This window comes from Trichechus manatus, unplaced genomic scaffold (assembly GCF_000243295.1).
Source record: "Trichechus manatus latirostris isolate Lorelei unplaced genomic scaffold, TriManLat1.0 scaffold00057, whole genome shotgun sequence".
NCBI classification, from domain to species: Eukaryota; Metazoa; Chordata; class Mammalia; order Sirenia; family Trichechidae; genus Trichechus; species Trichechus manatus.
In genome coordinates this window covers 6,416,206-6,440,697 of record NW_004443993.1, presented here as the reverse complement: position 1 = coordinate 6,440,697, position 24,492 = coordinate 6,416,206, and the positions used below count along the sequence as shown (strand labels likewise).

Genomic DNA, 24,492 nt, shown 5'->3' with positions numbered 1-24,492 from the left:
ATGGCGACCGCCTTTCGCTCGCTCTCGCCAATCGCCGCGCACGTCCCGCCCTGGGAGGCGGGGCCGGAGGCGACGGGGACGTCCTGGGCCGCACAGGCCCCGCGGCGCCGCATCTGCTGGCTCCGCCCCTGCCGCGTCCCGGCTCCGCCCCTTAACTCTGGCTCCGCCCCCATTCCTGGCCCTTCCCCATTCCTGCCACCAGCAGGAGCGCGGCTGGCGACGCCACCTGCCGATGCCCAGTGGTTTAAACCCGTAATAAAACCGTTGAAGAAAGCCGCGTGACACCTGGCAAAGCGACTTATAAATGTTCATCACTTCCTTTACGCTTCTCATCAATTCTGGGGGAGGGAGAGACCGTATGATTACACTTTACAGAGGAGAAAATAGAGGCGTAGAGAGGTTAGAGGGCCGTGGAGGGAGGCTAGAGCCAAACCATTAATTCAGCATTCATTCATTCATTCATCCAGTAGGTGTTTGTTGAAGGCCTGTTATGAGCCAGGCACTGTGCTAGGCGATCGGGACACGATGTGGAGTAAGACAAACGGATACTGCTGCCCTCACAATGGACCTCAATGTAGGGAGTGACACAGACATTAATCAAACCAATGATAAAATTAATGAGTAATTACAAATGTGATAAATTGTGGTAAGTGAGGGTGCATATTGTCTTACGAGAACATAGGAAAATTGGGGAAGTCTGGAAATATTTCCTTGAAGAAGAAGCAATTGAGCTGATATCTGAGGGGGTAAGTAGACATTAACTAGGAGGAAAGGGATAAAGAGTCCCAGACAGAGAGTTCAGCACATGCCAAGACCCAGAGGTAGGTTGGAGAACTGTCCTAGTTCCCCCTTCCCCTTCTGGCCCTACCTTTATCGAATATATAGATCAGCTCCACTATCTCAATTAGGTCCCTGGATGGCGCAAATGGTTTGCTCTTGACTGCTAACCAAAGGTTGACGGTTCCAACTCACTCAGTGGTGCTGCAGAAGAGAGGCCTGGCAGTCTGCTTCCACAAGAGAACCCTACGGAGCAGTTCTACTCTGTAACACATGGGGTTGCCATGAGTCAGGATTGACTCCATGGCAACGGGTTTGGTTTTGATTATCTCAAATCCTGTGTTGTACTGGCTTCTAAATGTTTTTAAAAGAAAGATAAATCAGAATGTTTTTTAAATGGTAACATATAGAGGGAAGGAATAGGATGGAGGGGACAAGGATAGAAGCTAGACTTTCTAAAATTAAAAACATACCTTGTTTTGTAGATTTGACTTCACAATCATGTATTTTAGGTAATTATAAAACAAAATTAAAAACTTAAAGAAATCCCTATGAAATAAAATTAAAACAAAACAAATGAACCTGTATATCCAGTTGGTGACAAAACAACACAGAGTAACTAGTGATTTTAAAACACCACAATTCAACTGTACATGCTATTATGTTACTGTTGGTGGTGTTAAAATTGTTTTTCTGAACTTGTTGTGTATGTAGTGGGGGATAAAGCAAAGGAGTAATTATGTTAATGTCAAGAACTGGGATTTTCAGAGGGAGTGAAAGGAAACACAGATGTAAGATCGATTAAGTAAATGCCCTGTGATCTTGAATGTGAATTTGAAATATCATGATCTATTTTACCTTCATAACAAAACACTTCCTAGCTCTTTCCACTGAAAAGATCAGAAACAAGGACTGACCTAGTTACAATCCCGATGCCGTAGAGTCGATTCTGACTCATAGTGACCCTATAGGACAGAGTAAAACCACCCCATACGGTTTCCAAGGAGCGCTTTGTGGATTTGAACTGCTCACCTTTTGGTTAGCAGCCGTAGCTCTTAACCACTATGCCACCTAGTTGCAATGGGCATGCCTAATACTCAGACTGTGGTCTCTAAATACCATCCCAGGGAACCTGAGGGATGTGTCTGATTCTGGATCTGGGACGGGAGATGTACAAAATGAGCTGGGACATCTTGTTATACCAGAAATCAAAAGAGTTATCAAGATAGTGGAGCCCTGGTGGTGCAGTGGTTAAGAGTTTGCCTGCTAACCAGAAGGTCAGCAGTTCAAATCCACCAGCCGCTCCTTGCAAACTCTATAGGGCAGTTCTACTCTGTCCCATAGGGTCACTTTGAATGGGAATCAACTTGATGATGGCAATGGGCAATGGGATCACGATAGTGTCTACAGAGGTAATCTAGAAGAGGCTGTCATGGGGACAGTGGTGGTTCAGTGGTAGAATTCTCACCTCCAATGCAGAAGACCCAGGTTGCATTCCCAGCCAACACACCTCATATGAAGCTACCACCCACTCATCAATGGAGGCTGGCGTGTTGCTATGATGTTGAACAGGCTTCAGAGGAGCTTCCAGACTAAGATGGAATAGGAGGAAAGGCCTGGCAATATATTTCTGAAAATCACTTCACGAAAACCCTATGGATCACAATGGTCCAATAGGCAGCCAATGATGGGGATGGCACAGGACCGGGCAGCATTTCATTTTGTTGTATATGGGGACGTCATGAGTCAGGGACCAACTGGACAGCAGCAAACAACAATAGTGTACATACACGGCACCACTTGAATTTCATCAGGCCTCTAGATCTATTAATTTGCAGGAAATGCGGGCGACAAAGGGACACGTTAAATACCATCATAGGTCCATAGAGACAGAAAGTAGATTAGTGGTTTCCAAGTGCTTGCCAAGGAATGGAGGAGGGGAAAATGAGGAATGATAGTTTAATCGATATTGGATTTCTTTTTGGTGATGAACCGGCTCTAGACTTAGTGGTGATGGTTACACAACACTATAAATACACTAAAAACCACTAATTGTATATTTTAAAATGGTTAAGATGCTGAATTTTTATGTTATGTGAAACTTCTCAAATTTTTCTAAAGAAAGAAAACACACACAACACATACACCATAGAGAGGTTATTGGCAACATTCAGACTGAGAAGCTACAGGACAAATGAGTCATTTCTTTAAAAAAAAAAAAAATCAAGGCAAGAAAAATAAGAGCTACAAGGGGAATTTGTAAGTTAAAAAAACTGAAGTCTTAAATCAAAAATCAATTAGAATGTGTAGACTACGTTTGGACACCGATTCAAACACATCATTCAAAAAATTATAAGACAATCTGACAAATGTGAACACTGGCTAGATATTTGACAATATTAAGGAATCATTATTCATTTCCTTAGGTGTGATAATCATATTGAGGTTATGTTACCAAAAAGTCCTTATATTTTACAGATATGTACTGAAAGCTTCCTAGCTGGACTATGTCTGGGATTTGCAAATGGGAAGGGAATAGGGAGTACAGATGAAACAAGATTGGTCTGCTGAAGCTCAACACATAGGGGGTTTGTTAGACTCTTAATGCCTCTGGGGTGGACTCAAACCACCACCCTTTCATTTAGCAGCCAAGCACGTAACCATTTGCACCACCCAGGGCACAACTTTTGTATATGTTTAAAATTTTCCATAATAAAAGTTTTAAAGTTTTGGTGTATTTCTTTCCAGCCTTTTATCTGGGCATTTTCCCCATTTGTTGGGACCTTCTGGCCCATAGTTGTTAGTTGCCATCCAGTTGGCTCCGACTCATGGTGACCTTACGTACAACGGTAGAAAACGTTGCCTGGTTCTGTACCATCTTCACGATCATTGGTATGCTTGAGTCCATTGTTGTGGCTATCGTGCCAGTTCTTCTCATTGAGGTTTCCCTCATTTTTGATGACCCTCTATTTTGCCAAACATGATGTCCTTTTCTAGAGATTGGTCTTTCCTGATGATGCGTCCAAAGTAAGTGAAGTCTTGCCATCCTCGCTTCTAAGGAGCATTCTGGTTGCATTTCTCCTGATTTGTTTGTTCTTCTGGCAGTCCATTATATATATATATGCATATATTGATATATACCCATTGCCATTGAGTTGATTCTAACAGAGTAGAACTGCCTCCTAGAGGGTTTCCTGGGCTGTAATCTTTACAGAAGCAGACTGCCACATCTTTCTTCTGCAGAGCAGCTGGTGATTTCTAACCACTGACCTGCGGTTAGCAGCTGAGCACCACCAGGGCTCTTTTTAGTCCATGATATAGGCACTCAGTAAACATTGGGAAAGGCATCATAGCTTAGTGATTGCACACATCTCTGGGTTTGAAACCTGCTTGCTTCTTACTAACTGGGAGACCTTGGGCAAATCACCTCATTTCCCTGTCCCCTATCTACAAAACAGGACTAGTAAATTATGCCCACCTCCTAGGGTGGTTATGAATAGTAAATAATTATATCTAACAGACTCAGGCCACTACCAGTTTGTCAATTTGTCATACTATGGTGGCTTGCAAGGAGTCATGGTGGCATAATTGTTAAATGCTCGTCTGCTAACTGAAAGGTCAGCGGTTTGAACCCACGGGAGAAGAGAACTGGCCATCTGCTCCTGTGAAGATTACAGCTTAGAAAACTCCACGGGGCAGTTGTACTCCATCACACTGGGTTGCTAGTTGGATCAACTCGATGGCACACAACAACAACATGGTAGCTTGCGTGTTGCTGTGATACTGGAAACTATGCCACTGATAACTTCAAATACCAGCGAGCTTGCCAAGGTAAACAGGTTTCAGTGGAGCTTCCAGTCTAAGACAGACTAGGAAGAAAGGCCTGGCAAGCTACTTCTTAAAATTAGTCAATGAAAACCCTATGGATCACAATATTGTCCAATATAGTACTGGAAGATCAGCCCCCTAAGTTGGAAGGCACTCAAGACACACAATGGCCCCAACAATGGACTCGAGCATAGCAACCATCATGAAGGTGGACAGGATTGGGCAGTGTTTCGAGCTGCTGTACATGGAGTCACCATGAGCAGAGCCAACTTGATGGCAACTAAGAGTTGAGACTCCAGGACAGTACCTGGCACAGGGTGAGCATGATGTGCTATAAATCACTGAAACTAGAGTAGTTAAAACAGCATCACTGGACGGTTGATTTCAAGAGGGCAGGGACCATGTCAGACTTGTTCCCGGGTATGTACCCAGGGCCTAGCAGATGACGGACGCTCAAGAAATATTGATCTTTTGACTGTTGTGACCCTTTGAGGTGCCTCATTGCTTCATTTGGCTCTCCTGAAGCCTCCTGTCCACCGTCCCCCTCTGGCCTCTCCATGCCCTGCCTGCCCACACCCGGGGAATCAGCGCCCACTCGGTCTGTGTGAATGGACCCCTGAGCTGTGTGGTGCCGTCTGCCGTCTCCTCCCATCTGACAATCCACTCTGCCGCCGCCAGGTTTGGCTAGCTCTAACGCCCGTTATGTTTTGAATTATGTTCCCCCAAAAGATATGCTGAAGTCCTAACTGCTGGAACCTCAAAATGTGACCTTATTTGGAAATATGGTCTTTGCAGATGTCATTAGGTCAACGTGAGGTCATGCTGGTGGAGGAAAAAACCAACAAAAGCAGCTGCCCACTCCGACTCCGGCTCATGGTGAACCTGTGTATGTCCGAGTAGAACTGTGCTCCATAGTTTTCAATGGCAGATTTTGTGAAAGATTGCCAGGCCTTTCTTCTGAGGTGTCTCTGGGTGGATTCAAACCATCAAGTTTTCGTTTAGCAGCCGAGGGCTTAACTGTTTGTGCCACCCAGGGACTCCATCCTGGAGTAGGGAGGACCCCAATCTCTTCAAGGCTGGTGTCCTTACAAGAAAAGAGAGACACAGACAGATACAGGGGGAGGACAGGCATGTGAAAAATGAGGCAGAGATGCCGCCACAAGCCAAGGAATGCCTGGTGTACCAGAAGCCGGAAGAGACAAGGATATTACCTTGAGCCTTCGAAGAGGGTATGGCCCCGATAACACCCTGATTTTATACTTCTAGACTCCAGAACTGACAGAATAAATTTCTATTGTCTTAAGCCACCCAGATTGTGGCACTTAGTTACGGCAGCCCTTGGACACTAACACGTTCATGTCCAGGATGGCTCTGGACCATGCGAATAGCCCCAGCAGCCAGGTGGGCTCCTGGACCTTCTTCCTCAGGGTCTGTCTCGTACACCAGCTGACAGGTCCTATTCTCAGGGCCGGGTCTGGGTTTGCTCAATGCTCCAGGTGGGGTGCCCAGAGCCTAGAACTGGTATAGAGTGAACCTCCCCTCTGGCGGACCTCCAAGGCATCAAGGGCACTAGAGGCTTCTTCGGTCAGAGGCTGGAGCTGCCAGACAGCTGCCTGTGCAGAGGTGGGAGAGGACACAGACGGGGTCCCGGTGGTCACCGCAGGGGTGGTGAGGAGGGCCTCCTCTCCGCCGCAGTGGGAGCCGACCGCAGCCAGTCTTGCCCACGTGAACCAGGGGAGAAGCTGGGTCCCAGGAAGAGGCAGCAGAACACCAGGCCGCCCACCTCCGGTCACCAGCGTCCTCCCCTTTGGGCCTTCCTCAAACCACACCCTGAGGTAGAGAGCACTCGGGGACTGGTATTGCCACCATCCCCTGGGCAAATGTGCCTTGCCATACCTGACCAGGCCCCCAGGTGGGGAGGAGGCTTGGGCAGCATGGGGCTGGGAGGGTGGCAGTGGGCACAGCCTTGTGCCCATCTCCTCTCTGGGACGTGCCCGGAGTCACAGCTGCAGAAGTGAAGGTCCTCAGGGCTGGGGGTCATAGGGCCATGGGGTTTAATGCCAAGGACACCCCGGGAACAAACTGGCAACAGCAACGTGAAAGGTCAGATAGGAAGCTTAGGGGGCGGTGAGTTTATGTTAATGGGGGAGGAACAATTTGGAAAAGGCGGGTGAGAATGGTTGCGCAACTTGAAGAATGTCATCAGTGTCACTGAATTATACATGTAGAAACAGCTGAATTGGTGTATGTTCTGCTGTGTACAGTTTCAACAACAAAAATAAATAAAATTTATATTAAAAAGAGAGGAAACTTGGCGCTTTGGTGTCATTGTTTGAGCTACTGGATGTCTTACCTGCCACTGGAGTTTGATTTACGTGGATTTAAAATTGGTCCTCTTATTTAAAAAAAAAAAAAAAAAAGAGCCCCCTCAGGCCATGCTCTCCCAGTCTTCCCTGCCTCCCTGCCACAGGGAGACCCCATCCTCACCCAGCCCCGAGACCGCACACAGCCATGCAGTTGGGCTCAACATGGCCGTCAGCAGGTGTCTGATCCTGCCGTGCCCTGTAGAGGGGGCTGGGCCTGCGGCTGGGGTGGGGGGGCAAGGGGCAGGAGCAAGGGGCCTCGGGCCAGGAAGGCCACCTGGCGGAGGGAAAGAAGACAAAGGCGCAGGTTTCTGTCCAGGAAGTTGGATTATACATTTTAGTCATGGGCGCGAGGCATCAGGGGACAGTGCAGGACCACGGGGCGAATAAGAGGTCGAGAGCTAGGGTTTGGCGTCAATCTTACAAAGTGTATAAAGAATCTGTGTTTCTCTACAATAACAAAAACCAAAGGCTACAAGAGCAGTTGTATATACAAAACACGGAGATATTGCTTCACTTGCAAACAAGTTCCTGACCAGATGGGGAGACAAGACGGGGTAGGGGGATAATGGAGAGCGTGCTGCGTGCAAAAAGTGGGAGGAGGGAAGAGGGGTCTTCTCCCAGCGGAGAAGGAGCTGGAGGCACGCAGAAGGCGCAGAAGGCGTGCCGGCCTGCACCTGGGGAGCAGGCAGGATGCTGAGTGTCAAGAATGTCCACCCGGCCCGGTCCCCCCCGCAGCGCCTGGCTCTGCAGGTGTCAGCCTGGAAGGTTCTCTGGGTCGGGGCGAGGGGCCGGCTGGGCCAAGTGGCCAGAGAGGGAGGGAAGCAACCGCTTCTGGGAGTCTGCCATGGAAAATGCAAGAAGCGTGCTCGGCCGGGCCGTCCTCCTGGCCTCTGGCCAGCCCTGTGCACCCTGCCACTCTCCCCACCCACCAAGGGGCCCCCTGGAACCCACGAGGAGCAGGAGCAGCAAGTGGAGCTTCTAGCTTTCCTCAGGTGGGCCAGGCCGGGAGGCACTGCTCAACTCCGGCTCCTCGGAGAGCTCGCTGGGAGGGAGGGAGGGAGCGAGCCAGTCACAAAGGGACAGAGGGTGGGGAGGACAGTGTGGCGGGAGGCCGGGAGGACGAGGACGTGCACACACGCTCGGGGCGAGGCGTGGGGGTCACAGGTTCTGGCAGCACTGCAGCTTGTTGGGCTTCTGTCCGTCGGTGGTGGGTGGCACGCTGATGTCCACCACATTATTGCCAGGGGACTCATCATGGGCTGCGCGGTCGGCAATCTGCTTCTGTGACACGATGCGGTAGATCTCTGTGGGGGGGCGGGGGGTGGGATGAGGCAGGGGGCAGGAAAGGGGCAAGGAGGGTCACGGTGCCCCACTGCACAGACAGCCCACATGCAGGACTCAGAGGACTCAGTTCTCCCCTCCCAAAGGCTTCCACGGTGTCCTGAGCGCCCCCGATCATGTCAGGTTGACAAGGTCGGGATGCTGGGTGTCTGTCCTGACCACCGATGCGTCCACTCCCCCAGGCCTCTAACCTCTAGGGTCCCAGTGTGTGCGGATGCTCCCTCATCCTCAGAGCAGCTTTCCAAGACTGAACTTCTAGAAGCGTCTGCCCTTGGCTGCCTGCCTCCCCAGCTGGCTGTTCCCTGGAGGAGCCTCTAGCAGGACCCCCCTGTGGGGGCTGGCTGAGGGGTCTCTGTGTGCCCCACACCGGCAGGGTCAGGCTCTACCCCGTGGAGGTGCTGTGTTTGCCCTGGTGCCCACAGTGACAGGCAGGTGAATGAATAAAGGGTCAGGGGCAGACTTCTGGCGAGTGCAGCCTGTGAGGGACGTGCCCCCACACCCGCTCGGGTGGGCCCACCGGTATTCCTGTGCCCCTGCCCAGTCCTGGGCCCACCTGTGAGGATGTTCTTGAAGGCCTCCTCTACGTTGGTGGAATCCAAGGCTGAGGTCTCAATGAAGGACAGGTTGTTCTTTTCTGGAACAGAGAGAACAAGTGAGCTGGTGCCAAGGGGTGAAGACCAGATGCCCACTCCTCACAGAGGGGAGGCTGGCACTGTGGCCATGGGAGTAAGCCAGAGAGATGCTAGGGCCTGGGCCCCAACACCAGCCTTCCAGAAGCTTCTCTGATGCCTCAGGAGTGTGGGGCCAGATGGGGCCATGCGGACTCACAGGGACCAGAACATGGGAAGCCCTTCCAGCCTTGCCCAGCCCTGCCTGCTCACTTGAGAAGGCGTCGGCCTCACCTGAGCTCTGTCTGCTCACCTTCAGAAGGTGTGGGCCTGCCTGGGCCCCACCTGCTCACCTGAGAAGGCGTGGGCCTCGTCTGGGCCCCACCTACTCACCTTCAGAAGGCGTGGGCCTCACCTGAGCTCCATCTGCTCACCTTCAGAAGGTGTGAGCTCAGCTGGGCCCCACCTGCTCACCTGCGAAGGCACGGGCCTCGTCCGTGGGCACGGCCCGCAGGTGACGCAGGTCGCTCTTGTTGCCCACCAGCATAATGACGATGTTGCTGTCCGCGTGGTCCCGCAGCTCCTTCAGCCAGCGCTCTACGTTCTCGTATGTCAGGTGCTTGGCGATGTCATATACCAGCAGAGCGCCCACCGCGCCGCGGTAGTACCTGCAGGGGTGGGGTTCCAGGCATGAGCCTCTGCAGGCCTCTCCTGGCCCGACCCCCTAGGCTTTGGGGGCAGCAGCTGCCATACAGGAACTTGGGGAGTCAGGGGCTCCTTGGCCCACACACAGGGCCCAGCTGAGGGCAGCCACTGTGGTGGCCTCAAGGGACATTTGCATGTCCTGAGGCCCTGGCCCTGTTCCCCAGATTCAGCTCAGGAATGTGGGGCTTGAGGAGGGGGTTTGGGGTGTGGAGTTGGAAGATAGCCCCAAGGGCAGGGGCAGAAGGGGGAGGACATGGCATCTGGGCAGGGGGAGGCTGCTGCTGCCGCTGAGGCCTGGCCAGCGTTGGCCGTGGGCTCTTGTGCAGGCCTGGCCTGGACTCCCCGGGAGGCCAATGGACACCTCCACCCTGAGGGACAAAGGAGATGGTAGGCGGCTGGCCAGGCTGAGGTGAGCGGGAAGTGAGTGGCTCTGTTGGAGAGAGGGAATGGCCCGGGGCTGGGAGGCCTTGGGGAGGGAAGGGCCACCTGGTGGGAGCACAGGATGGATGTGAGAGAGCCGTGAGCCGCAGCACAGAGGCGACACTGAGGGGAGCTGAGAGAAATGGCAGGCGGGGGACACAGCCAGGCAGGGCTGGCCCGACCAGGCCGTGGGCGGAATGGAGTGGCCCAGGCAGGCCTGGGGTGACCACCCTAGGTAGCAGAGAACCTGGCTGCAAACAGCACATGAAAAGATGCTCAACACCATTAGTCACTGGGGAGACGTAGGTGACAACCACACTGAGATACCACTTCACACCCAGTAGAAGGGACATAACAACAGGTGTTGGTGAGGTGCTGGAGAAACTGGAACCCTCCTCCATTGCTGGTGGGAATGTAAAATGGTGCAGCCACTTTGGAAAACAGTTTGGCAGCTCCTCAAAAAGTTAGAACTTAGGACCACCATATGACCCAGCAATTCCACTGCTAGGTACCTACCGAAAAGAACAGAAAGCAGGAATGCACACACACAGGCGTATACCACTGTTCATTGCAGCACTGTTCACAACAGCCAAAAGGTGGGAACTACCTACATGTCCCATCAACAGATGAATAAACAAAACGTAGTATTTATGTAGAATGGAATATTACTCAGCCATAAAGAGAAACGAAGTCCTGATCCACGCTACAACATGGATGAACCTCGAATACATTACGCTGAGTGAAGTAAGTCACTGGCAAAAGGACAAATATTGTATGATCCCACCTACATGAAACATCTAGAATAGGCAAGTGCATAGAATCAAAATTTATTAGTGTTTACTAGGGGTGGGAGGGAGGGGGAAAGAGGAAATCATTGCTTAGAGTTTCTGTTAATGCTGGTGGAAATATTTGGAAATGACAGTGTTGACGATTGTACAACATGATGAAACGTAATTAATATCACTGAATGGTACACATAAAAAAATGTTGACAGAAGAATTCTGATCTAAAGGGGGAAAATACAGAACAGAACCAAATTTGCAAATTCTCACGGAACCCAGACTTTCTGGAGCCACAGAAGCTGGATGAATCCCTAAAACTACTGCCCTCAGATAATCATTAAACCTTAAACCAAAAATATTCCCTGAAGTCGTCTTAAAACCAAACAATAGTTTAACTTAACTAGTAAAGAGTGTCTGCCTTGAGCATTGTGCTCTTTTAAGAACTATCTATATAGGATCAGACTGTCAACAGCAACCTGATAGAAAGGAGCCTTAGAGGGCTGTGAATTCATGTTAAGGAGGAGGAACAACTCAGAAAAGCTTGCACAACTTGAAGAATGTAATCAATGTCACTGAATTTGACACGGAGAAATTGTGGAATGGTGTATGTTCTGCTGTGTATAGTCTCAACAACATCAACATCAACAAATATAATTTAAAAAGAAAAGGGGGATGTTGAACTGGCAATGTTTTGTTATATATATATTTACCACAGTTAAAGGAAAAAAAAAAAAGAATCTGGCTGGTCTGTGTCCCCAGATCCTGGGAGGTAGTCCCTAAACCCTTGCGATTCCCTGAGTGTCTTTACTATTCACGGTGGGTCCAGGCCATGGTTTGTGCTAATGAGATGACTCAGGATAAGATCCACCTTGTGATTAGAGGGCTGATCTTTGAGTCACATGATGTCAGCCCAATCTCCAGGGAGGGCAGGGGGCTGGTGACTGAGTTTGATCATGTGGCCAATGATTCAATCAACCACACCTATGTAATGATACCCCAATAAACAAGGAAGCTCAGGTGAGCTCCCCTGGTTGGCAATACCCTGCGTGTTGTCAGGCATCGCATCAATGTGCCAGGAGGGTGATATGTCCTGACTCCACGGAAAGGGACATGGAAGCTTCACGTTCGGGGCTCTCCCAGGTCTCGCCCCCTGCATCTCTCCCTTTGGCTGGCTCTGATGTATGTCCTTCTGCTGTGATACAACTATTATCAGTAAGTATAGTGCTTTCCTGACTTCTGGGAAGCACTCTAGCAAATTATCCAACCTGAGGGAATAGTGGGACTCCCCCAGATTTGGAGCCAAGTGGTCAAAAGTGAGGGTGGTCTGGGGACCCTGAGCCTGCAGTTGGTGTCAGAAGTGAGGGCGTCTTGTGGAGGGCTGTGCTCTTAACCTGGGAAGTTTGACTCAACTCCAGGTAGCAGGTGTCAGAACTCATTGTAATTCTCACTGTATACCTGGCACCCAATGTTACTGAGAGGGCCTCAGAGGAGAATCCCAGGGCTCAAAGTAGCTGTGGGAACACTCACCCATGGTCACAACATGGCTGAGGGTTCCTAGCTTCCGGGGGGTCTCTGCAGCTCTGTGCTATAGGGTGGTGTCCAGGGCATCTCTCCACCCAACTGCACGGCCCCTCTGTCCCTGCTCTCCCCCTCCTCCTGCCCATCTCCTATCTCGCCCGCACGCTCTCTGCCGCCAGGACCTCCGCCACCTGCCCTCCCGTACTCACGCGGAGGTGATGGCACGGTAGCGTTCCTGGCCAGCCGTGTCCCAGATCTGCGCCTTGATGGTCTTGCCGTCCACCTGGATGCTGCGGGTGGCGAATTCCACACCGATGGTGCTCTTGCTCTCCAGGTTGAACTCGTTGCGGGTGAAGCGTGACAGCAGGTTGCTCTTCCCCACGCCCGAGTCCCCGATGAGCACCACTGTGGGGGAGGGCAGAGGGGAGACATGTGTGTGAGCCGGAGTCGGGTACCACCCACATCCCCCCATGGAACGTTCACAGCGGCTCCCTGGGTGCTGAGCAAACCAGCACCCCAATGCAGTGGAGGGGTCTGAGCTTTCCTGGAGCCCCTCACCCACAGGCACCAGGTTTCCTGGTGCAGGAGCAAATGGAGGTTTAGGTCTTCCGGAAACAGCCTCTGAGACAGCAGAACACCCCTGCCTATCCTGGGCATCCCAGTAGACCCCCAGCAAGCTCTGGAGCTGTGCAGCCTTGGGCAAGTCACTTAACTTCTCTGGGCCGCATGTATGGAAAGGAAGACAGTAACAGGAACTGTCTCCGGGAGGAGGAAGTGGCAGTGTGCGTGCACAGAGCTCAGCCCCAGTGCCAGGGGAGGTCTATGTGGTGGGGCACGTCCACACACGGTTCACACGCGTTTGTCTGCTCCTGTGTCACCCAGCTCCCCGACTGCCTCACAGCAGGCCTCGCCAGCCCAGAGGGTCTTATGCATGCCTGCCCATGGGCCCCACCCATGCCCAGAAGCGGGGGGGAGGGCATCACGGCTGGGAGGGAGCTAAGAGATTGCGGGCAGAATCCTGCTGGGACCCGGTGTCTGACTGGTATACACAGGGTAGGCAGCAAATGCCCAGGGCCCAGATGAGGGGCAGGGGTGCACCTCAGCCTCCAGGCCTCACGGGCCTCCACGGAAGTCACAGTGCAGGAGATGGGGTTCCGAGAATGTTCTGAAGACCCACGGGGCAAAATGCTAAGGGAAGGCCTAGGGCTTCCCAGCTGTGTGAGCAGCTCAGGGTATTCATGGATTCTCCACGCTGGACGGTGACCCTGCTGATTTTTCAGTAGTAGATCACCAGGCTTTTCTTCCAAGGCACCTCTGGGTGAACTTGAACCTCCAACCTTGTATTACTGGGCTAGCAAGGTAAACGTTTCCACCATCACAGCCTATTCTCCTCGCAGCCGCCCGAGGGCACCCGTGAGCACCTGAGTCAGGGATCTCACCTCCCTGGTAAAAGCCCGAGTCCTCCCAGCACCCTCCCTGCCCTCCCCTCCTCCTCTCTCCCCCTCAGTCACTCCCTTCCAGCCCCACGGGTCTCCTCGCTGGGCCTCAGCAGTACCGCCTGGCTCCCTCCTGCCATCTCCTTCTCATGGTCCCTCAAACACCACTTGATCTCTCCCAACCCCTCCTACTCCCCAAACCCCTTCCCTAAGTTTCCTCTGCTCTTGCGGCCTTCTCCCATGCCAAACTCCACACGTCTCACTCATTTGCTTTTTGCCCCTCCTCCCCACCCCTGGGGCTGGGCAACTGCACATGCTCTTGCTCCCTGGTCGCCCCAGGGCCTAGCAGAGACCAGGCTCACAGAAAGCACTTGATTAACGGCTATCAAACCAACAAACGCCCAAGCGGCTGGCGGAGCCTCCCAGGCCGGTGCCCACCACTGCTCAGAAACCTGTCCTTGGAGGCCACCCAGGTCATCCCAGGGCCATAGGTGAGGAGGGGGCAGATGAGGCCGCACCATGGGACCACACCCTCTCTGGGTTGGCTGCTTACAAGCTGAGAATAACAAGAAGAATGTCTTCTGAGTCTGTGCTGAGAAAGCCCTTGACGGGCGTCACCTCACACAAGCGTCACACAACCCATTTTACAGATCTGGAAACTGAGGCTCAGGCAGGGAAATAATGAGCTCAAGGCAGAGGTGGGGTCTAAGCCTGTGCTTATCTGCAGGCTCAGCACCACCAAGCAGGTGGTGCAGGCAGGACTAGAACCCAGGTTCAATCTGGGTCTTGAGTGTGAGGCTTTCCCTCCTAACTCACCACCTCATCCACTGCTTGCCCCCCACCCACCAGCAGCACATGGCTCGGGGGTCTTGGTCCAAATCCCTGGTGGGGCCCTGAGGCCCCCACCCTCCAGCCTGCGCCTCCCCTACCCAGCAGCGCAGCTCCCAGGGCAGCTGCGAACTCCTGCTTATTTGTCAGGACCCCTGGGTTCAGGCCTCTCCTCCCCCTCAGACCACCCCCTGGCCCATGCCAGGGCCTGTGGAGCCCCTGTCCTCTCCTGCCACCTTGGGTGCCCAATGCAAGTCAGCCCTGTTGACTTTAAAAGAAAAAGAAAGGTGGGAAGAGGCAGGGATGGCCCATGGGCCTCAGGTCCACTGCCAAGGACTCCCACCCACGCCAGTGGGGCCGCCATCACTCTGGGGCCATCTAGGCTGACTGGTGGTTCCACTGTCCCAGCTGCGAACCTTCACTTCTTTCCCATGGCACCCCAGGAACCTGGCTGAGGCTGGGATGTTTGCTCCGCCTCTCAGGAAGGCAGGGAATAAAGGAGACTCCGGCCCTGCCCTGGAGGCCCTGGACAGCCTGCCCCCTCCCCAGCTCTGCCCCAGCTGCACAGCCTCAGGGTCGCCTCAGCCCCGTCAGTTTGGCCGTGGCCCAGCCACAACCATATCAGCTCAGGCCACCCAGGCCTAAGTGTCTTGCAGCCCCAGCTTCTCAGGTTCAGCCTGGGAATGATGTTAGTGTCATGACCCCCACTGCACAGTTGGGGACACTCAGCCCAGAGGGACCGAATCCCTGGCCCAGGGTCACCCAGAGAGGACACTGGAGGCCAGAGCAGGACAAGGCCAAGGGGTACTAGCAGCCGACGGTGGGAAGACCAGGCCTCCTGGTGCCCCCGGCACACACTGCCTGCGGCCAAGGGGTGGCTGGTGGAGCCACAGGCTGGCCATTAATGAATGCGGCATTGTTGATGGCACAATCTGTTGTCCTGGGGGAATAAAGGGACCTTGAGGACACAGCACCCAGCGCTTCCACAGAAGTCAGTGGAACTACCAGCTGGGAGCCAGGCCCCCAGGACATACCGCTTGGCTAGCGGAGCAGGCAAGCCTTGCTGGCAAAAAGAAGCCGCCGCCTCTCGGAAGCCCTGGGGCTCCAGCCTCGCCCATGCAGGGCCCGAGGTGTGGGGGACAGTGTGGCATCCCTGGGGTGCAGACTCTGCACTTGGGGAGGAGCAGGTAGCCATGTGGGCAGGCCACCACGCAAGCAGGCCAGGCCCAGCCCCTCCTCCAGGAAGCGAGCCCTGCCCACCCTAGGCCCCCTGGACCAGCACTGAGGGCATCGTGTCCACAGTGATTCTGGGAATTGGAGGGCACAGGAGAGGTGCCCAAATGCCAGGGCCAGATGGGCCTCCATTTGCAATGGGGGAAGATGACGTGCTCAGGTCCCAGCACAGCAACAGGAACAGTGGGCCTGGTGGGGCCCAGCCCAGGCTGGAGGGTAGAAGTGGGCTTGGGAACACTCAGCAGATGATGAGCCCCAGGGTGGCCTGGTTCCCTGGGAACCAGCTACCACCCTCTCCTCACCTCCTTTCCCCTCCAAAAAACAAAAAAAAAAAAAAAAAAAAACAGTTGCCACGAGTCAACCCATGTATGTTAGAGTACAACTGTGCTCCACAGGGTTTTCAGTGGCTGATTTTTTGGAAGTAGATCACCACACCTTTCTTCCGAGGTACCTCTGGGTAGACTCAACTACCAGCCTTTCAGTTAGCAGCTCAGTGTGTTAACCGTTTGCATCCCCAGGGACTCTCCCTTTTCCAAAATGACCCCTAAATGGAGCAGGGGTGGACACACACAAAGGACAAGGTCTGGGGTCTGCATGGCCAGCTTCCCACGTGACCCATGTCCTCCTGGGCCAGGTGAGTCACCATCCCCCACTCGCGGTCCAGAGGCACGGATTCAGGCCCAGCCTGGCACAGGCAGGGGGAGGGGCTCTAGGAAGACGCTGGTGGGGACACAGCTGCTCCGGCTGTGGACCCCACGCCCAGGACATCAGAAGAAAGGTCGAGGCGCCCCCGGGGAACAATAGGCAGGCTGGGAAAATGGCGGGAGCTGACAGCCTAAAACATTAAGAGGATAAATGTGAAGATCTATAATTAGGTACAAATAAACAACCTCGCTCCTGGGGGCCGGGAGAATACAGAGGAAAACAACAGCATGTGGGGAACACCGGCGGGGGGGGTCCTTAGGGGCCTCCAAGATCAGGGGCATGAAGACAGTGTGATGTGGCCACCAAAACATAAACAACAAGGTAGCAGGTGGGGTTGGCGGGGCTGCCAGTGTCCCAAGCCAAGGGATGTGACCCCTCTGTGCCAGTGGCATGGACAGGGTGAGTGGGGGAGGGGGAGCGGGACAGCTCTGGCACAGGCAGAGCCAGGAGGACCTCTGCCCCCTCTCAATCCTGAAGGGCTCCCTGGAGGCAGTGGTGGAGCTGGGAGGGGGCCCAGAGGCTCCGCGGGAGCAGGTCCTGCGGGGCCCCACCCTTCTGACCCTGCGGCTTGGGCGGTGAGTCTCAGCCACCTCCCCAGTGCCTGCCATGGCCCCAGCAGGATGCAGAGTTTCGTCCCTGCCCACCCGCCACCATATGTAGGGCAAGTGATAGTGGTGGCTTCTCTCTTCCCTCCCGTCTCTCCTTTCTGATTTGCCAGAGTCAGATGTTGCTGTTGTTAGTTGCTGTCGAGTGGATTCCAACTCATGGTGATCCCATGTGGATACCTGGCTGCCACAAATGGCTAAGCACTCAGATACTAGCCAAAAAGTTGTCATTTCAAACCCACCCAGAGGCGCTTAGGAAGAAAGCCCTGGCAATCTGCTTCCACAAGGTCACAGCCTTAAAACCTCTATGGAGCAGTTCTCCTCTGACACACATGGGATCTCTGTAAGCTGGAATCGACTCGACAGCAGCTAACAACAACAAAGGTTACTAACTGAAAGGTGGGTGGTTTGAAACCACCCAGAGGCGCCTTGGAAGATGGGCCTGGCGGTCTGCTTCTGAAAAGTCACAACCTTGAAAAGCCTATGGAGCAGTTTTATTCTGCATACATGGGGTCACCATCAGCCAGGGTCACAGAAAGCTTCCCTTCCCAAAAAATTTACCTGAGCGACAAACTGAGGGGATTTAAATTACTCAACAACAGTAGACGGCCCTGGGATGCAGACATGTAGTAAGAGGGTGAAGGTGACACCTCCTACAGCCAGTCTGGGAAATGCCGATCTTGTGGGCTGGACTTTTGCTACCAACCCGCCTCAAGAAGGTCAGCGGGGCACCTGCTCGTGAAAGGAGGCCAGTGGGGAGGGCAGCAAGCAGGCAGGAGGGCACCTCCCCCCCCGCCCCCACTCCCCTGTGCCAGCTGCCGCAGAAGTCACACTGGCCTTTCCAGGAAGCGGACTCTGGGGATTCGTCCCAGGAACTGCATGGCCGTGCCGCCGCCCCTGACCCAGTAACTGTACTTCTGGGAACACACTTCAAGGAAGGAGCCCAAAAGGCAAAAAGATGACAACTTGGGCAAATGCTTGGCGCTGGGTTATTTATAACAGCGAAAGGTCGAGAATAATCAGAGTGCCCAACACACCGCAAGCCGCCATAGGGACCAGGAAAAGTCCCACTGCTTTGGCAGGGCCACAGAGGGTGGGTGCCCAGCAGGACCTGCACAGCAACTGCTTCCAGATGGGTGAGTACAGACAGGACAAGTGCGGCATGACTGGAGGCTGGTCACTCATCCCCAGAGGGCCCTTCCAAAGCACCTTCCAGCTTTAGGGTGAGACCCCAACATTCAGGCCTCACTGATCAGGCAGCTGCGTCTGCCAGCAATGCATCAGCCTGCATGGCTGTGATGCTGCTGGGCCTTTGCACAGGGACTCTCTGCCTGCAAGCCTTTTGCTGTGCGGATACCCCAGGCAGGGAGAGCTGCACCCCAGTCTTCTCATCTCAAGGACCCCGAGCCCGGCCCCAAGATGCTGGATGATACCACAGGCACAACAGTTGGCAAGGCCTGCTCCAGACACAGACCCCAATGGGCACAAGATGCCCTCAGCTGGTGTGGGAGGCAGACCCTCACACAGCAGGCAGCAGCCCAAGTCAGCTCCCTAGGGCGGTCACAGTCAGCCAGGGAGCCCAACAGAGGGCCTGGCCACGGCTCAGCTTCACATGCAAGGCGCTGCAAAACCAAAAGCCAAAAACCAAACCAGTACCCCTGGAGTCAACTTTGACTCATGGCAAACCCATGTGTGTCAGAGTAGAACTATGTTCCACAGGGTTTTCAAGGCTGTGACCTTTTGGAAGGTGATCACCAGACCTTTCTTCCGAGTTGCCTGAGTGGGTTCAAACCACCAGCTTTTCAGTTAGTAGTCAAGCACTTAACGGTTTGTGCCAGTTATGGACTCCTGCAAAGCCAGTGACCCCTAAACCGGCCCAGTGGAGAAAGCAGGGTCTCCAGTGAAGTGGTGGGTGTCTCCCCAGCTCGAGGGGCAGGGTGAAGGAGCTCCCCAGCTGGTCGCAGTTGACAATGGCTGGCTAGACCTGCCTAGGCCATCCTGGGTGCTCCTTGGGCAGGGGAGATCCCCCGCAGGTTGGCGGATGCCGGTGCCATCAGCCCGCATGTGTTGGGAGGTGGTCTAAGAGCCCTGAGTCCCAGTCCTGGCCCCAAGACCCTTCAAACATACTCCCTAGGCCAGGGCTCAAATCTGCCTCCAACACTTACTAGCTGTCCTTGCCTCTCTAGGTCTCAGTTTCCTACTCTGTAAGAGAGATGAAATCATAACGACCTTACAGGGTTGTGGGGAGGATTTAAATGAGTGCTTAGAAAAGGCAGATACTTGGTGAACGCTATTAAGCGTTCGGTACCACTGTTTCTGTTCTTCACCAGCCCTGGGTCCAGACCCAGGCGCTCCTCCGCCCATAATCAGGCCTGGCCCAGCCCATCCTACAGTCCCGCCCCCGCCGCTCAGAGCCAGTCCGCATCTTGGACACGCCCACCACATATTGGCCCCGCCCCGAAGGCCGAGCCCCCGTCACCCACCGAGCCCAGCCCGGCCCGCCAAATCCCGGGCGGCCCCGCCCCCTCTGAAGGCCCCGCCCCAACGGCCTCTCCCAGGGCTCCGGGCCCCACCCCTTTTGGGCCCCGAACCCCGCCCCGGCGCATCCCGGGTCCCTAGGCCTCTCGGAGCCGCCCTCACCACGCGGCCACGCACTCCAGCCCGAAGCTGACGGAGCCCGGCCTGCCTGACCTGCCCAGCTGTTGGACTCGCCGGGTCACAGGCCCCGGGCTCCGGGCTGGGCCCAACGGCCCAGAGCGCAGCCTCGGCCCGCCTGCCCGCCGACTCGTGCCCGCGCCCTCCTCCGTCTGTGTCCCACCGACCACACCTTTGAATAGGTAGTCGTACTCGTCGTCCCGGGTCCCCATTGTCCTGGCGCTTCCGGCGGGATCGGCGACTCCGCAGCCCCACCACAAACACCCAGCGGGGGCGGAGCCGGAGCGGCACAGAGCCGCGGTCGGATGGCCAATCAGCGGCGGGCGATGGAGTGACTGGCACCCGGCCTAGCCAATCAGAGGTGGAAGCAGAGCCTCCGGGGTGGGCGCCGCCTGGAGTCCGCCCTCTTAGCCTTCTGTCTCCTGGAGAAAGGCGGAAGGAATGCGGACCTTTCTGAAGTGACGGCCGCACTAGCTTATCAGAGGCGAGCTCAGGAAGGCGGGGCGGAAGACTGGAGGAATGAAACGGATTGACGGAGCGAGGCACCAATGAGAGCCTTGATTCAGATCCTACCGAACTACCGGAGGACCAGCCCGAGAAGGGAAATGGGGCTACGTACAGGTGATGTTACGCTGCAGGAGGTGTTGGCGTCCCGATGACGACATAGGTCAATACACTCAGCGCTGGCCTCCCCCAATAAGTAACCATTTTCGAGGGGCTCTGAGCGGGGTCTTTTCCACCTGGAGGTCTACTCTGCTCTTTCCGTTGCCGTTTCCATCTCTGCATTGGTGACCCATATGTCACTGTGTTCCTCAGTTTCCTCCTGTGAACACCTAACCACCTCATGGGTTCTTTTGAGGATAGCTAGATCATTTTCCTGAACACATACAAAATTAACCCTCCACTTTATGTCATTAAATTTTTCTTTAACAAATATTTGTAAATCCTCGCCGGTTACCAGGCACTTTTCAACATACCTTCCTACCTCTCTCTGCTCCCTTACCCTGTTTTCCCCCCATAAGATTTATCACTGTTGTTGTTAGATACCATCAAGACAATCGACTCGTAGTGACGCCGTATGACAAGAGTAAAGCTGCCCCAATAGGGTTGCCGAAGCTGTAATCTTAATAGAGGAGCACAGGTGTCGCAGTGTCTAGGCACTCAGCTGCTAAGTGAAAGGTCAGCAGTTGGATACCAGCATCTCCAAGGGAGAAAGACGTGGCATCGGCTTTCGTAAACTCTATAGGGCAGTTTTACTCTGTTTTATGGGTCGCTATGAGTCAGAATCGACTTGACAATAAATGGTCTTGTTTTGGGGTTTGGTTCAAAGAAATTTGAAGACATTAGTCTGCTTCACCTCTAAACACTTTAGCATGTTTAACTAGAGTTCATTATTTGTTTATGGCTCATTTTGTGTTTTTATTTTTAGGTAAAATTTACATATGCTGAAATGCACAAATCTTAAGTGACATTTGCTGAGTTTTGATAAAGGCATATAACTGAGTAACCTACCTCTATCAAGGTATAGAACATCACGCTCCTGCAGAAAGCTCCCTCACCCTGTCAGTCCCCACTCCACCCTTTCTGTTGTGTTAGTTGCCTTCAAACAGACTTCGATTCATGGCATCCTTATGTACAACGACAACACATTGCCCAGTCCTGCACCATTTTCATGATCATTGGTATTTTGAGCCCATTGTTGTTGCTATGGTGTCTATCCATCTCATTGAGCGTTTCCTTCATTTTCACTGACTCTCTGCTTTATCAAACATGATGCAAACAGAAGAAATAGTGAAGTAAAAGAGCTGAACAAAGGATTCCGCCCCTCCAAAGGCTACCGCTATTCTGTATTTCACCATAGATCAGTGTTCTAGCTAGAATTTTACATTGTTTTATTTTCATTGACTTTAGCTTTACTGACCTATTTAAGGCAGGTGATAGTGGTTTTCCATTTGTGATAGAGCTATAAGTTTATGTTTTATAAAACTGGGTTGATAAGTCCCGATATACCTGAGCCTGCACTGAAGGCATTGTCGAGAAACAAGGCTCCAGGAATTGATGGAATATCAATTGAGATGTTTCAACAAACGGATGCAGCACTGAAAGTGCTCACTCGTCTATACCAAGAAATTTGGAAGACAGCTACCTGGCCAACCGACTGGGAGAGATCCCTATTTATGCCTATTCCCAAGAAAGGTGATCCAACTGAACATGAAAATTATCGAACAATATCATTAATATCATAAGCAAGTAAAATTTTGCTGAAGATCATTAAAAAGCAGCTGCAGCAGTATATCGACAGGGAACTGCCAGAAATTCAGAATGGATTCAGAAGAGGACACGGAAGCAGGGATATCATGGCTGATGTCAGATGGATCCTGGCTGAAAGCAGAGAATACCGGAAAAATGTTTACCTGTATTTTATTGACTATGCAAAGGCATTCGACTGTGTGGAGCATAACAAATTACAGATAACATTGTGAAGAATGGGAATTCCAGAACACTTATTTGTGCTCGAGAGGAACCTGTACATAGATCAAGAGGCAGTTATTCAGACAGAACAAGGGGATACTTCGTGGTTTAAAGTCAGGAAAGGTGTGCATCAGGGTTGTATCCTTTAACCATACCTATTCAATCTGTATGCTGAGCAAATAATCTGGACTATATGAAGAAGAACTGACATCAGGATTGGAGGAAGACTCATTAACAACCTCTGTTATGCAGATGATACAACCTTGCTTGGTGAAAGTGAAGAGGACTTGAAGCTCTTTTGATGAAGGTCAATGACCACAGCCTTCAGTATGGATTGCACATCAACATAAAGAAAACAAAAATCCTCACAACTGGACCAATAAGCAACATTATGATAAATGGAGAAAAGATTGAAGTTGTCAAGGATTTCATTTTACTTGGATCCACAATCAACACCCATGGAAGCAGCAGTCAGGAAATCAAAAGACACATTGCGTTGGGCAAATCTGCTGCAAAAGACCTCTTGAAAGTGTTGAAAAGCAAAGATGTCACCATGAGGACTAAGGTACACCTGACCCAAGCCATGGTGTTTTCAATCGCCTCATGTACATGCGAAAGCTGGACGATGAATAAGGAAGACGGAAGAAAAATTGATGCCTTTGAATTGTGGTGTTGGCAAAGAATATTGAATATTCCATGGACTGCCAAAAGAACAAACAGATCTGTCTTGGAAGAAGTACAACCAAATGCTCCTTAGAAGCAAGGATGGAGAGACTACGTCTTACATACTTTGGACATGTTGTCAGGAGAGATCAGTCCCTGGAGAAGGACATCATGCTTGGTAAAAGTACAGGGTCAGTGAAAAAGAGGAAGACCCTTGACAAGATGAATTGACACAGTGGCTGCACCAATGGGCTCAAGCATAACAACGATTGTGAGGATGGTGCAGAACCCGGGCAGTGTTTCGTTCTGTTGTTCATAGGGTTGCTGTGAGTCAGAACCGACTCAACGGCACCTAACAACAACACGTGCCTGAGACTGAACTTTACACCTTTCGTCAGGCTTAATTATTAACAGCACCCCTTTCACTCTCAAAACTGTCCCAGTCTGGACCATCAGTTACAGGTCACAGTATCTCTAATGGGTGGGGCATTGAACATCAACTCTATAAAGACATGGATCTTTTTTTTTTTTTTAATTGTGCTTTAAATGAAGGTTTACAGAGCAAATTAAGTTCTCATTAAACAGTTCATACAGATATTGTTTTGTGACATTGGTTGCCAACCCTGTGATGTGTCAACACTCTCCCCTTCTCGACCTTGGGTTCCCTGTTTCCATTCGTCCAGCTTTCCTGTCTCCTCCCGCCTTCTTGTCCTTGCCCCTGGGCTTGTGTGCCCATTTAGTCTCATTTTGTTTTATGGGCCTGTCTAATCTTTGGCTGAAGGGTGAACCTCAGGAGTGACTTCAGTACTGAGTTAAAGGGGTGTCTGGGGCCCTTACTCTCAGGGTTTCTCCAGTCTCTGTCAGACCAGTACGTCTGGTCCTTTTTCTTGAGTTGGAATTTTGTTCTACATTTTTCTCCAGCTGTGTCCAGGATCCTCTATTGTGATCCTTGTCAGAGCAGTTGGTGGTGGTAGCCAGGCACCATCTAGTTGTGACGGACTCAGTCTGGTGGAGGCTGTGATGGTTGTGCTCCATTAGTCCTTTCTTAGTTCTCTAGTGCAGCTGTAACAGAAATACCACAAGTGGATTGCTTTAACAAAGAGAAATTTATTCTCTCACAGTCTAGTAGGTTAAAAGTCCGAATTCAGGGTGCCAGCTCTGGGGGAAAGTCCTTGTCATCAATCTTCCCTGGTCGAGGAGCTTCTCAGTGCAGGGACCCCAGGTCCAAAGGACAAGCTATTCTCCTGGTGTTGCTTTCTTGATGGTATGAGGTCCTCGTGTCTCTCCGCTAGCTTCTCTCTTTTATATCTCAAAAGAGATTGACCTAAGACACAACCTATTCTTGTAGATTGACTTCTGCCTCATTAACATAACTGCCTCTAATCCTGCCTCATTAACATCATAGAGGTAGGATTTACAACACATAGGAAAATTGCATCAGATGACAAAACGGTGGACAATCACACAATACTGGGAATCATGGACTAGCCAAGTTGACACACATTTTGGGGGGACACAATTCCATTGTGTCTTTGGTTTTCTTTATTCTC

General features: G+C 52.4%; 1 protein-coding gene across 1 annotated transcript; it reads right to left on the bottom strand.

The window, feature by feature from the left end:
- Nucleotides 1-8,005: 8,005 nt before the first annotated feature.
- RAB11B (RAB11B, member RAS oncogene family) lies at nt 8,006-20,109 on the bottom strand. The gene is made up of 5 exons (XM_004378401.1): nt 19,980-20,109; nt 12,555-12,750; nt 9,395-9,588; nt 8,866-8,946; nt 8,006-8,275 (listed from the first exon to the last, which is right to left on the bottom strand). The coding sequence occupies exons 1-5, from the start codon at nt 20,017-20,019 to the stop codon at nt 8,130-8,132; spliced, it is 657 nt and encodes a 218-aa protein (XP_004378458.1). The 5' UTR covers nt 20,020-20,109; the 3' UTR covers nt 8,006-8,129.
- Between the last annotated feature and the right edge of the window lie 4,383 nt (nt 20,110-24,492).